The sequence below is a fragment of the Apteryx rowi genome, unplaced genomic scaffold, assembly GCF_003343035.1.
Source record: "Apteryx rowi isolate R43461 unplaced genomic scaffold, aptRow1 scaffold_135, whole genome shotgun sequence".
Taxonomy (NCBI): Eukaryota; Metazoa; Chordata; class Aves; order Apterygiformes; family Apterygidae; genus Apteryx; species Apteryx rowi.
This window is the reverse complement of record NW_020447586.1, coordinates 1,196,217-1,209,807: the sequence shown is the minus strand read 5'-3', so window position 1 is coordinate 1,209,807 and position 13,591 is coordinate 1,196,217. Positions and strand designations below refer to the sequence as shown.

The window sequence follows — 13,591 nt, the reverse complement described above, 5'->3', positions numbered from 1 at the left end:
AAATGATTTCTTTTCCAATCCTCTTAAGAGCCCTTGGAGACTTCTATCACAGATCATTGTGATCAGAGAATTACGTGGTTTGACTATGTGTTGCCTGAGGAGCCACCTTCTCTTGTTCTGAAACTAAGATCTGCTTATCCTACCTGAGCTGTTCCCTAGTTCTTACTTTGGAAGAGGCATTGATATGCGTTCATGATGTTCAAACAGCTTTTAAGTGGAGGGTACATGATATTTTATTTTTCTGTTTACTGGGTGCTTAATGTTGTCATCCAGATGTATAGTATATTTTTTCATACTCTTTTCTTAAAAGATTTGTGTCTTGCTTTCAGGTGATGAGCATGGTATCAGGATTTGCACCATTGATTTCTGCAGGTATTTTTTCAGCCACCCTTTCTTCTGCATTAGCATCTCTTGTGAGTGCACCTAAGATCTTCCAGGTGAGTACAAAAGCAAAACTGTAATCTTTCCAAGAATAATTTTAATTAAGTTTTGAATCAGAATTTTGGAAGGGGACTCTGGTATACTGCCATCTTGATTTGTACCAATTGAGATCAGTAGATAGATTGATTTTAATGTTTACTTGTTGGAATTGGAAACTCAATATAACTATGTACCAATTCTTGTATAAGTCAATTTACATTGATTTTCTTGTTGGTGTTCCTGGAAGTATTTTGCTTTTCTTTTTCTTTTTTAAACTTAAATCTCAATCCTATGACTTCTCTTTCATTCAGTAAAACTTTATATCCTCTAATGATCTTCAGAACAAACTCTCTTCCCCAAAAGTTCAGTAGGGAGCCAAACATAGGAGTTCTGTTGCAGAATTCAAAAGCAAGTGTTGAAGCAGAAAATTAATGTAGCATTAGACAAACTTTCCGCTTTCTGAGGAAACATTTGTTTTGTCTCTTTAAAAAAAAAAAAAAAAAGATGAGAACTGTAAGATGCCAGTAAAGTACAATAGTCAACTAGATATAGAAAAGCAAAGCTTGTCATTATTGATAGAAGTTGCTGAAGGATAGAATGTAGGAAATGCATAATACAAAGACAATTGCAAATAGAATTTTTACATCTTGGCTATAGACCTTCTTTTAGGAAGATAACATATGCAGTGAAAGACAGCATTAGTATGTGTTAATAAGGGTACATTTTGAACAAAATGCTAACTTGTGAATTTTCTTTCTTAGGCGTTGTGTAAGGACAACATTTATCCAGGGTTTCTAATGTTTGCTAAAGGCTATGGGAAGAACAACGAACCACTGAGAGGRTATCTTCTAACATTCTTAATTGCTCTTGGATTCATATTAATTGGTTAGTTTCAAATTATAATAAATCTCAATATCCTTTTGTTCTTTATGAAGCATTCTATTCATGACTTGATGAGTGTCCTTGAGGTCTAATGTACAGTTTGTTTTTCAAGTCTGCATTCTAAATCTGTTTAGTCTGAGGATTATTTTCTCCTGTCTTCCAGATCTATCTCTGTCTAGAACTAGAATAAATCTGAGTTGTAGCTATACCACGCTTTTCCTAATCATCTCAGATCTCTAGTTTTAGATACTGCCGATCAATGAAAACATATCCTTAGCCTGAAGTAGAGAGATGTTATACAATGTAAATAACTGAAATAAACTTTTGTATTTAATAATTACAAACAGATATAATTACAGAGTAATTACAGAATTGCAGTAATAATTACAAAAAATAACCTCAGTGAATGGCAAACTTGCATGAACAGAACTTCTTAAAGTGTGGTGTTCTGTTAAGCTACAAACAGTACAGATGATTGCTGCTGTTGCCAAAGATAAAGGCTTGTCTAGGTAGTGATGTCTTGTAGGTAGATGGCAAACTAATTGTACTGTGTCCACCCACATGCTCTATGCTGGTGCTATTAAACTTTGGTTCCCCATTTGTTCGTTCATCCTTTCCCCATCTCTGTTTAAGGCAGGTATAGTCATGCTGTCTCTGTTGCAGCATGCTACTCAAACTGGATTGTAATGAGCAAAAATTTGTGGACTGACATAGGACATTCTGCACTTTGGTCATGGTTCTTTGTGGTGGGGGGAGTACACATACAAATGTTTCGTACCATACTGCCTCAAGGAAAAGAGAGCATCAGACTCTTTCCTACCTCCCTAAAGAAGGGGAGAACTCATCACTATTGCCACAGGTAGTGGTTTAGAATACTGCACTAACAGCAGTACTGTTGATCCAACTCTTTTTTTTTTTTTTTTTAATGAAAAGGTGGATGGAGGTGTTTGTCAAACTGCCCACAGTAACTTTGTCTGCTGTTCCCATTTGCTATGCTTGACTGTCTCTTAATCTTATTAGGCTCTCATTCTATGCTGTTTGAGAATTGAGACTTTAGCTAGTTAGAGACCTACTACATATATATTAATGTTCTGTGCACTGGTTCTGAGGTTCTTCAGAATCCAGTACATAGCTGCACTGTTTGATCAAGCCACACAGGGGAAGAAAAAAATCTTATTCTGAATTATTTTGGATATTATATTGAATTATTTTGAGCAAGTATACTACACTTCAAAACAGGTGTGGAAACTTGGTAGTATGGAAAAAAGCTTTTTTTTTTTTTTTTTTTTTAACTGAAAGTTACACTTCCCAACTATTAGAAGATAATTCAGAATCAGTAAGTGACTATTAGGTTAATACATCTATTTGTTGTACAAAAAGGGCACACTACTTATTCCTAGAGAGCATCATAAAATAAGGTTGTTTTGTAGCAGATTTTTGACTCTAGAATCTACAAAGCCACTTGATGGTATGTTTCATAACAGCTTGCTTTGTTTTTGGTTTTACAGCTGAATTGAACGTCATTGCTCCAATTATCTCCAATTTCTTCTTGGCTTCATATGCCTTGATTAACTTCTCTGTATTCCATGCTTCTCTTGCAAAATCTCCAGGTAGGAATTACGTTTTGGGGGTGAGAGTTTAACCTGCAATTTCTAGATGCGCAAATATATTTTAAAAGGTATTAATTTTTCTGCTTAATTTAGTTATTAAATGTCTATTTGATTTTCATGGTGCATTTCAATTACAAGCTTAATATGGTGTGTGCTTGGGTCTTCTGAAATTTTTGTGGACTAAGCCATCCATGACTAATAAAGTTTGGGAGTTAATGTTTTTTGTCATCTTTGCTGAGGGAACACAAGATAATTCAGTTTTTATTTAGAAAATCTCTGATAGATCTATGGTGGTATCTGTCATTGCTGTATCCTGTGATGAAGTACCTTTAAAGGCTATTACTTGAAGAAAGCTTTCTTGCTAATTCAGTATCAGGAGTTCAAGACCCACCCTTTTCTCTTCTTTGAATTTATCTCTTAATATATGTAGTCTCCCAATGCAGAAGAAACCAGAACTGCAAGTGGTATTGCCGTATTTCTGTAGCCTTTGTTTGGTGTGGGATGCTAGTTAGAATAAAGGAATGAGCCAGGTGAAGACAACTGAAGAACTCAGTCTTGAACAAACAGATCTCTTGTCCCATCTGCTGTAGTTTCATGCTGAAATAACACACCTAAAAGGTTCTTATTTACTGAAGTGGTAGATATCCTGATTTTTTTTTTTTTTTCAGAGCATTTACCTAACTTGGTATCTAGACAACAGCTGTATATGTCCTATACACTTGTTAATCTTGTGTATGCTGGTGGGTGTTTGGTGTATTTACCTGACTTGGATTAACTTGTGGGAAATAAGGGCGTAAAACAGTGACAGTCCAGTACTTTAGCATATTCACATTCTGTTTGGATATGTCTGTCCTTTTTCTTTTTAATATGGTGAAAATTTCTGGTCATGTAAAAATACTAAAAAAACTACTAACTGGTTCTAGTTATATGTGTGTGTGAAAGACTTGCTGGTAATCCATGTTTGAAACCCTTTGAAATCAAAAATCAACTGTAATGCAAGCTATTGACACAAGTATCTTCAAACTCTCCTTTTGAGACATGCTTTTAGGCATGCAAATGTTTCTCATCCTGCCCTCCATGTAAGAAAGATGCAAATTAATTTGAAATGTGTTGGAAAATCAAAATGTAAATGTGTCAAAGTCTTTATTTTATACACTGCTGAAACTGTCATGCATTACCATGAAATGCAATGCAGAGCACTGAGGAAGGAGAAGAACAACAGCTACTGCCTTCTTCTGAGTAGTGATTAAATGTTTCTTCCCCTCTTTTCTCCCTGTCTTTCACATTATATTTTGATTTAGGTTGGCGCCCTGCTTTCAAATACTATAATATGTGGATTTCTCTTGTTGGAGCAATTTTGTGCTGCATTGTAATGTTTGTCATTAATTGGTGGGCAGCACTTTTAACATATGTCATAGTCCTTGGACTCTACATTTATGTCACTTACAAGAAACCAGGTATGTATGGGAATATCTCTTGATTTTTAGTGAGGGGAGGGAGGCAGAGGAAGGAGAAAGTCATGGCCTTTTGAGGAAATTGAGAACTTGATCCTGTTTTGCTGGCTAGTTCAAACTTCTGTTTCTGGTCTTCCAGTTGTAGTGAAATGCCATTGCAAATGCCTCTATGTTCACTGCTGCTGTTCCCTACTCCCCCACCACCACAAAAAAATAATTTATCAAGGTGTTTATCAAACATGTTTGTTCTTAAATGTAAACATTTGAAGGAAAGACGGAAAGGTGCATATGAAAAGAGCTTGGGATGCAGTGCTGAAGGCACCAGAAAAGCATGTTTTGTCAGATGGAGCAGAATTGAGTCAAAAAGTGTTCCTGAAGTTGACAATAAGGAAAAGACAATATACTGGGCTATGAAGATTATGAAATACTTGGATAATAAATTCATTCTAGCTAGCAAAAGTAGAACATGTATGGTAACAACTAGAAAGGATATCGGGAACTTTCATTTCCTCATAAAAGTAATAATCTTAAAGGAACTGCTAAATCTAGTCTTTGCCCTCTTTCTTTTTTCATTAGAAGTTATTCATTAAAGTACTTGACCTAATCTCATACAGCATTTTTTAAACTACTTTTCCTTTGCTGTGACATAGAATGACTAAACACGTCTTTTTCCCCCCCCCCTAAACGTTAAATTTTAACTCTGAAGTTGTTACATTCTTTGAAATATAGGAAGCCACTCAGCTCCATTTTTTTTTTTTTTAACTGTAAAATATCAAACTGCAACTTGTATTAGAAAACTTTTACAGAAATGTTATCTTTAAATAGAATTGCCTGTTTAGCAGTAGGGTTTGTTAGCCAGTATTGTGCAGAATGTGCTAAGATGTAGCTTAAATCTTGTGTGTTTCTAGTTGGTATTGAACATTCATTTTGTGATCATGTAGTTTGATATTGAACTGCTTTTAATGAAATACTGAAACTTCAAATCTTCCCACAGATGTGAATTGGGGATCCTCAACGCAAGCTCTGACTTACCTAAATGCACTGCAGCATTCTATTCGTCTCTCAGGAGTGGAAGATCATGTGAAAAACTTCAGGTAACAGTTATGCTAACACTAAAGATGGTTTCCATTAAATTGCCCATTCACTTCCTATGAGTTGTAACAACTTGGAATTGCACTATCCTGGACAGCCTCTGGGATTTCTGCATTAGCATTTTATTTCTGATCATGAGTGCACTTTAGAAGCAGGTCTCTTGATGCCAGTTTATGGCACTTTAGTTTGCATCATGGACTGGTCTTGGGACCTGTGAATGGGATTCCTTTTTGATGAAACTGAACTGGAAGACATGCTTCAAACTGCTAATGGGCATTCAGTCCACGTGATCAGGCTAAAACTGGTCTAAAGTAAAATCCATGAGAACGTATAACGTGGATGTTGGTTCCTCAACACAAAGCTGTTTCACGTTGGAGATACTCTCTTACTGCACTGCGCTAATGGCAAGCAGGCTACACTAGCATTCTTCACACAACTGAAAGAACTGATTTTTTTATTAGCCAGCATGGCTGCCCAGAAAGTGTCCTACTAAAGTAGGTAATTGCCTATCCTATAGTATATATGCTACTTTTACGGAGTAAGCTATTCTAGAAGAAAAGTGCTTCAAAAAATATTAACAGAAGTCATTGACTTCTTAAACTGTTCCCTCTGAATAGAGAGAATCATAGACTGGACAGGATTTCACCAGGTGAGCTTTTACAACCCTGCACTCAGCTGGCTCAGGACAGAGCCTGATGCAAAGTTAGATCCGACATTGATGTTAAATCAGGTTGCTGAGGGACATATACAGTCAAGCTTTGAGTATATCCAAGGATGGATTCATTGGGCAATCTCTTCCGATGTTTGACCACCCTCATTAATTTTTTTTTTCTTAATACTGGAATGTCCCATGTCATATCTTGTCAGTTGCCCCTTGTTCTTTTGCTGTGCACCTCCAGAAAGAGTCTGACTCCATCTTTTTCTTTGGCCTCTCACTAGGTAATCGAAGACAACAGTAAGATTCCCTCCTTAGCCACTCTTTTCTTAAGAGTGAACTAACTTAGCTGTCAGCCTTTCTTTGTACATAGTGCACTCCAGCCGCCTAATAATCTTGGTGACCCTTTACTGCTGACCTGTCTCTTTTCAGATTGGACAGTTCCCTCTTACATGCTGCCCATGCCCAGCATAGAGGTTTACATCACTGACGCTTAGTCTAGTGAATCTCTATCAACCCTTGCAGCTGCAGTTCTAAGGAATGTCTTATTCTGTCATAGCTGGAGTATGGTCAGTGTGTTAGCAAGGGAATCTAGCTACTAAAATCTTCTGTTATGTACAGAGGGAGACTTTGCCTGCTTATGGCAGAATTCAGTAAGGAGTGAGAGGTGAGGGAGAGATTCTTGATACAGGTGCTGTTTACTGTTGAGTTTAATTCCAAAACCCAGAACCTGGCAGAGATGGAGTTATTTCCAAAGAAAAGATTGATGGTATTCCATGTCAGTTCGGAAATATTCCAGTTCTGACCCCTAGCCTCTCTTGGAAGTGACTAAAATTTTCTTAAACAGGTATAGGGATAGATATTTCCAATGTCTGTGTTACAGACAGTTGAATTAAGAAGTGTCGGCCAATTGTGGCAGGTACTAGCACAACCTCAATAGTTATTACAGTAAAACTGTAAATTACAGATGTATTAGTATGAGTATTAACGGAACTTACTATTTCCAAACTGAAAACCATTGGCTGTTGTTGTGGGCATAAAATGCAAAAATTGAAGACTTACTATGAAATGGCTGTTCTTCCTGAAGTTGTAAGGCTATGTGACAGTAAAATCTCTCATTATTTACAAACACTTTACTATCTCTTGCATCCTGTCCTATCATTAACAGGAAAAAAACAATCTGACTTCAGAAACTTGTTTGTTGTTGCTGAGCTATCAAGAGCAGAGATTTTCAAACTTTTTCAAGTGCAAATCTAAAGGCTGGCATAAATATTTGATAATACCTAACTGTTATCAGTGTTGTCTACTGGGAGTCTGTTTTGGGTTGCAAACTTTCTCGTATGAACAAATATTATAGGAAAATTCTTTCTAACTGTGACTTTCTGCTTGTGCTGATACAGTTTGTGAATGCTCTGCTGATCAGCATGCATTTGAGGTTGCATCGGAAGTACTTTAGTTCTTTCATTTATGAAGCTAGTATAGAGCTTTTTGGCTTGTAAACTTAATTGTTTTCCAGAAGAGGTATAGTGCTCCATGTAAGCCAGTTTTAAGCACACTGGCAATAGGAGCACTCCTTTGTTGCTCTTTTTAGCGTGACAGTGGTTTCTAACGCATGGCAAAAAGTTTTGGATTTCAGAGGTACATCCTAAAACTAACTAGTTTTAGTATGTAAAATGAACTGGAGCTGTTATATGGATTGAGACAGAATAGCAAATTAGCTTTGGTGATTTTTTTTTTTTTTTAATAATCTTCTGAATTGAATAAGACTGGATACTTCAACTTTTAAAGTTGATTAGAAAGTTGCATAGAATAATTTGCAGCTGTTTGGCTGTGCCTTCTGAATGATAGTGATGCAAAAGCACGTGATTCCAGTTTTTCTGTTTGGTAGAGATGAATCTAAGCTAGAACATGAAAAGGATGCGACCCGAAAGGGGTAAAGAAATTCATCCCTCTGACTTAGTCTTGTCTAAATTGTGTTTCTTATCTTCTTTAAATGTGTAAATTGTCAGACTTAGGTGAATTATTAAGTTTGAAAACAATTAATTAATCATTGGTACACTGACAACTGTGAAAGATTGATCTTTTCCTAATTTAACATAATGTAAGAGTACATGAGTATACTACCTCTCCTGTGAAGATTTTGTTCTGATGCCCAATATTTTGAAGAACTTATTTTCACAAAAAAAAAAAAAGTAAACAAAACTCCACAGGAAATGAATTCTAACTTTTTTTCCCCCTTCAATTCACTATTCCAGACCTCAGTGCTTAATTATGACAGGTGCTCCAAACTCACGTCCAGCTTTGCTTGACCTCGTCCATGCTTTCACCAAAAATGTGGGTTTGATGATCTGTGGCCATGTGCATATGGTGAGTGTATTCCTTCTTTTTATTTTGAAGTTATCTTGGCTTTTTTACAGAGCTGTCATTTTTAAATGAAAGAAGTGCAAAAATTGAAATTTCCTGTGGAATCCACTCATGTAGGGGTCACGACCTTTCCAGTTAGCTGTACTACATCTTCAAGGAAGCTTTGAAAGCTAATATGGCAGTTAACATAATTGTCAACATCTACTTTGCATCTTTTTCATCCACGTGTGGATAGAGGAAGGCTTTGCAAATAGGAGTTGTGCTGTAGGATATGCATGATATGTATGGGAGAGGGGGAAGCTTAGCAAAATTAGTATCTTTGATCATTTGGCACTTAAATGCTTAGGAAGTTTTATAGGAGTAAAGTTGGATTACAGTCTGAGCCTCTTCTGTCTTTGTGTCCTTCAGTCTCATGTACTTGCTCSTACATTGGACAGAGTGGTCAGTCAGAACGACTAGCAGTGTGCAGCTAACCCATCCTTGGTGCCACAAGGCAGTTGCTGAGGCACCATGGCTTACCTCAACATTTTCAGCTTAACTTGCCATTACTTGTAGCCACACTGGATTTTTTTGGAGTTTGGTTGAAGTTAATTCAAACCTATTTACATAATCCTTGTCATGCTTTTCCCAAACAAATAGAGCTGATGCAGTTGGCTCTACAGAAGTAAGTAATGGAAACTGGGAAAAATGCTAGGTTTCCTTCCCTGTGTTATTGTTTCAGGGAGATTGATTGCTGTGTAGATATTTTCTTATAAATCCTGGTGTAAAGTAAACCCTCTTGAGCAGTAAATTAATATCAATTTAGCCAATGGTTAAAAATTTGCTCTTACCTTTGAACTAGTATTTATCCCTTCAGTTATCTGATAAGTTGATTCCCCTCTCCCCTTTCAGCCCAGCCCCTAACGTTTCACTAACTTTCCTCCCTGGTTTCTGTCAGGATAAGAGGATTTGTTTGTTTGTTTGTCTGCATTGATGCGACTTCAGCAATCCTCTCTTTTTTGGCGGGGGCGGGGGGGAAGTGCCTTTAAACACAAGGTTATGGTCCCTTTAAGCACAGGAACAGAATACATCTGTAAACTTCTAGGCCAGACTGGTGTATTTTTGGAGGTAGGGGGAAGGAAGCAAGCTTCAAGTAACTGTTCTTCAAAATCATGCTGTCATGAGTTCAGTTTTAACTATGTTTTAAGGTGGGTGTTGTTCTGTGATCTGTTCCAAAGCTTAAGTTGACTACAGAGAGGCTGTTGCATCCCTGGTAAATACTGCTAAATATGTTTTAGCATATTAGGATTGTGTGATTTTTTTTTTTTTTTCCTTTGTATTTTAAGGAGAAACTCTTTGTATTGCATCAGTAAAAACATTTAAGGGAGTGTGAATTTTAAGTATGAAGCTTTAATACTCTTATATGGGCTTACATTTGCCACACTAAATGAACAAGACTTGCTTTTGATGCAACTAGCAGATCATAGCAAATTGAGTTAGTGCAACACAGAACTTGTGTTTTTAATTAAGCAAATATTTGCCAGTTTTATCTTCAGAAACTTAAACTAGTTAGGTTGTTAAAGAGGTAGGTTGTTCATACTACATATGAAGACTTTTGTCAATTCTTTTAAGGTCTTCTTCTGCGCCCAGCTAGTATATTATAACTCTGTCTCTATAAATTTATAATCTCACAGCGCAAAGGACAAACTGAGGAATATCTGAGATGTAAGATTCCATAAATTTAATCACTGCCCTTCACAAATAGGGCTGTCCTGAAAAGAATAATGTTATATAATCATTCTTGTAGAAAAGCAGTTGTGAATTGAGAATTTTCTGGGAGCTTATCCTAAAAATGGTCTGGATCTAAGTTAATGCTATCGTCTTTGAAAGCTGCGCCACAGCCGTTTCTGTTTTCAAGAACGGGGCTCCTGTGTTCTTGATCATACTTCATCCTGTGTTCTGCATTTTGCTGTTGAGGAGGAGCACAATGATTCCTCCTGATGGAGATAATAAAAAGAGAATATGTAAAGAGAAGACAAGGTGGACTGGAACACCTTTTTCATTTTGCTGTAGATGAAATTGCTACTACAGATCATAAGAGGGTAAAATGATGTAAAAATAAGTAGCAATGTAAAATAGTAATGCAACTGAAGATCTTAGTAATTTGAGGGAATTTGATAGGTTTGTGAAAGCTAGCAGCCCAGGGAGGAAATGTAGTCAAGTTACTGGTTTTGTGAGAAACATAAGAGACTGGGGCAGTTCTGACACTCCCTTGATGGTAAATAGGACAGAGCGGTAGTCTTGCTTTCTGACAGTTGATGCCTTTGGCTCCTCTAACCTTGCTTTCACAGTCCGATGATCTTGGATTAGCAATGCAGATTTCACATTGTGCTTCTGCATGTTGCAGTGTATCTCACAAGAAATAGTTTTCATAGAACTCCCGTAGAGATGCTACTATGGCCAAGGTTTTCTGAAATAGCAATAGTAGGATTATGTATGAAGGGAGACAGACAAACTCAATTTTAGTACAGCTTGAAACAGAGTCCCATAAAACCTAATATTAAGTCATCCTCTAGCCATATATCTTTAATTACAAAATCCTTTTCTTTTAAGACTATGTTATGCTTTGGAGGACAAGCTTGTGCCACCTGCTGGTGAGTTGGTTGTGCTCTGCTGGGACAAGAATGCTTAAACTTCAAGAATCCTTTCCTTAAAAATGAGAATCTGGTCCACTCTTTATTTTTACTGCTGTTGGAAGTATGTTTAATTACTTTAGTTCTTTTGGATAGTGGGGAAGCATGTTTTGAGGCTCTTCAAGTTTGATTTGGATTCTAGCAGTGAATTTGGGCATTACTACTGCTGATACTCATACTAGTTGTTCCCTCTCCCATTGTATTCCCATATTTTGAAAGGGTCCTCGGAGGCAAGCCATGAAGGAACTGTCGGCTGATTTGGCCAAATATCAGCGATGGCTTATTAAAAACAAGATGAAGGCCTTTTATGCACCAGTGCATGCAGAGGACTTGAGGGATGGAGGGCAGTACTTAATGCAGGTACACTTGTCTTTCTCCCTTTTTTTTTTTTTTTTAATGGAAGTGGGTTTTTTATTGTGCATGTTGAAGTATTTTCATTATGCAATTTTATCCTAAAACCTTGACTTGAAGTTTTCTGCATTTAAAAAAAAAAAAAAAAGTAGAACTTATAGTTGTTTAAGTAACTTAGACTTTAAAAATATTTTTGTGTTCTCCTTAGGCTGCTGGTCTGGGTAGAATGAGACCTAATACCCTTGTTGTTGGATTTAAGAAAAACTGGAGACAAGGTGACATGAGAGATGTTGAAACCTATATCAATTTATTTCAGTAAGTAGAAAATGCAGAAGTGTATATAACTGTCTTATTATCAAATGTACTGAAATGGAACATAAGTCAAAGAATTTTTGCCTAAAGAGGATCTTAGTTGCACAAGTTCTCTAAGAGTTTTCAGAAAGACTCTCAAATTTTCCACATTGGTGATCCAGCAATCTTCAATATAGTATTGTTGGTTTTTTTTCCTGATGTGGAAATTAATAAGCAACTGTTTTATAGTTTAAACGGCTTGGGTTTTTAGATGATAACCCCTTCTGCATCTAGAGAGATTTGGGGTGGTGGTATGAGATTTAAGAGTTGCTGTCTTTAGACTTAGAACTAGTGTTTTATGTGTCAGTCTGCTGAATGCATTAAACCATATGTTCTATTGAAAGCAGGGTTTTTCCTACAATTTTTGCACAGATTAAGTGCAAAGAATGAATCTATTCTTATGCCAAAGTTGTATCTTCCAGTTAGTGTTCTTATAAGTAAAGTATTTCTTGTAGATGATACACAGCACAGGACGCGCAAAGTAATGCAGCAGCCAACAAGCAGATGGGAAGGGAAATCCCAGTGTAATTTGCCAGTCCTGAAAGGCAGTCCAGTTCTGGCTGAAAACTCTTATAGAATAACTTGTGCTACAAACACATTTGAGAAAAGCAAAACTTGCTTGTCACACTTGTACATGTTCTGTTTTGTTGTATGCTGCTTAACGGGTTTTAACTGTGCTTTACACTTCTCCTTTACTGTGCCTTGGGGCGAAAAAAAGGAAGGGAAGGGGGGTTACAAGTAGAGATTAAAACGGGGGGGGGGGGAGGAGGAGGAACAGTTCCCTCTGCTCTAAGAGAAAAGCAGGAACACCAAATGCAGTGGAAAAATAGGGGGAAATGTTGGGGGAGGGTATTGATTGTTTGTTTGTTTGTTTTGTTTGTTGTGATTTGGAATGGCTTGTGCTGAAAGAACTCCTATGGCCAAGAAAGTCATGTCATCTTCACACAGATTACAGAGGAACCGCAGCAGGTAGTAGCTGCAGGTCAAGTGTCTTTTTGGATGGAAAATTTCTGAAGTGCCTGATAGAAATGCATCTAATCTATAGTGATTTGGAAAATTAAATAATTAAAAATGTCCAAAAACTGTTGCTTCTACATGAACCTCAAATTGTTTCTTGCATTTACTATAGTATATGTTGGTACTTTGAACGCTTCACATCAGATCTTACCACTTCAAAAAAAAGTGTTTAATGAGTAAAAACTTGTGAGATTTCTGTCTGTGGAAATGACATGGGAGTTCTGTGCATTACAACTGTTTGTAATGAGATATTTACATTTAAAGCACTGATTAAATGCTAACACAAACTGTGTGATATGATTAAGTTCATATTTTTCTGTTGAAATCTTGGGTTTTGTCCTTCCTTTTACTGACTTTTACTCAGCTGTTTTTTCAGGCTTGTTGCCTGCTTTTACAATAATGAAGGTTTTCCTCTTAGTTTGTCTTTTAAAGGAACAAGTTTCTTCCCAATCATATATAATGAAAATAGGTACATTTAACTTGTATCTAATTTGATTCTAAGTTACAACTTCACAGCTCTTTAAATCCCCAGATGTTTTGGAAACATTTCAGGAATTTATAGGTTTCAGTTCAAGGAGACTTGCCCAAAATAAATTGGGGAAAAAAAAATTATTTCCCAGTGTATCCCATCATCATCTCTGCAGAACCTGACTGGCTTGTTCATATTGCTTTTTTTTAATCACTGTTTTATATATTAGAGTGAGAGAGAGGAAATGGAACGGA

At 36.7% G+C, this 13,591-nt stretch overlaps 1 protein-coding gene across 3 annotated transcripts in view; it reads left to right on the top strand.

Moving 5' to 3' along the window:
- The window catches only part of SLC12A2 (solute carrier family 12 member 2), a 66,626-nt gene that overhangs the window by 40,389 nt on the left and 12,646 nt on the right, over positions 1 to 13,591 (top strand). For 2 of the 3 annotated variants that reach the window (XM_026056968.1, XM_026056966.1), the window contains 9 exons: positions 330 to 437; positions 1,182 to 1,305; positions 2,811 to 2,912; positions 4,214 to 4,369; positions 5,361 to 5,460; positions 8,369 to 8,480; positions 11,369 to 11,509; positions 11,709 to 11,815; positions 12,761 to 12,820. In XM_026056968.1, coding sequence (XP_025912753.1) covers positions 330 to 437; positions 1,182 to 1,305; positions 2,811 to 2,912; positions 4,214 to 4,369; positions 5,361 to 5,460; positions 8,369 to 8,480; positions 11,369 to 11,509; positions 11,709 to 11,815; positions 12,761 to 12,820 — 1,010 coding nt within the window. The remainder of the gene's footprint in view (positions 1 to 329; positions 438 to 1,181; positions 1,306 to 2,810; positions 2,913 to 4,213; positions 4,370 to 5,360; positions 5,461 to 8,368; positions 8,481 to 11,368; positions 11,510 to 11,708; positions 11,816 to 12,760; positions 12,821 to 13,591) is intronic. The other variant, XM_026056967.1, reaches the window with a different exon arrangement.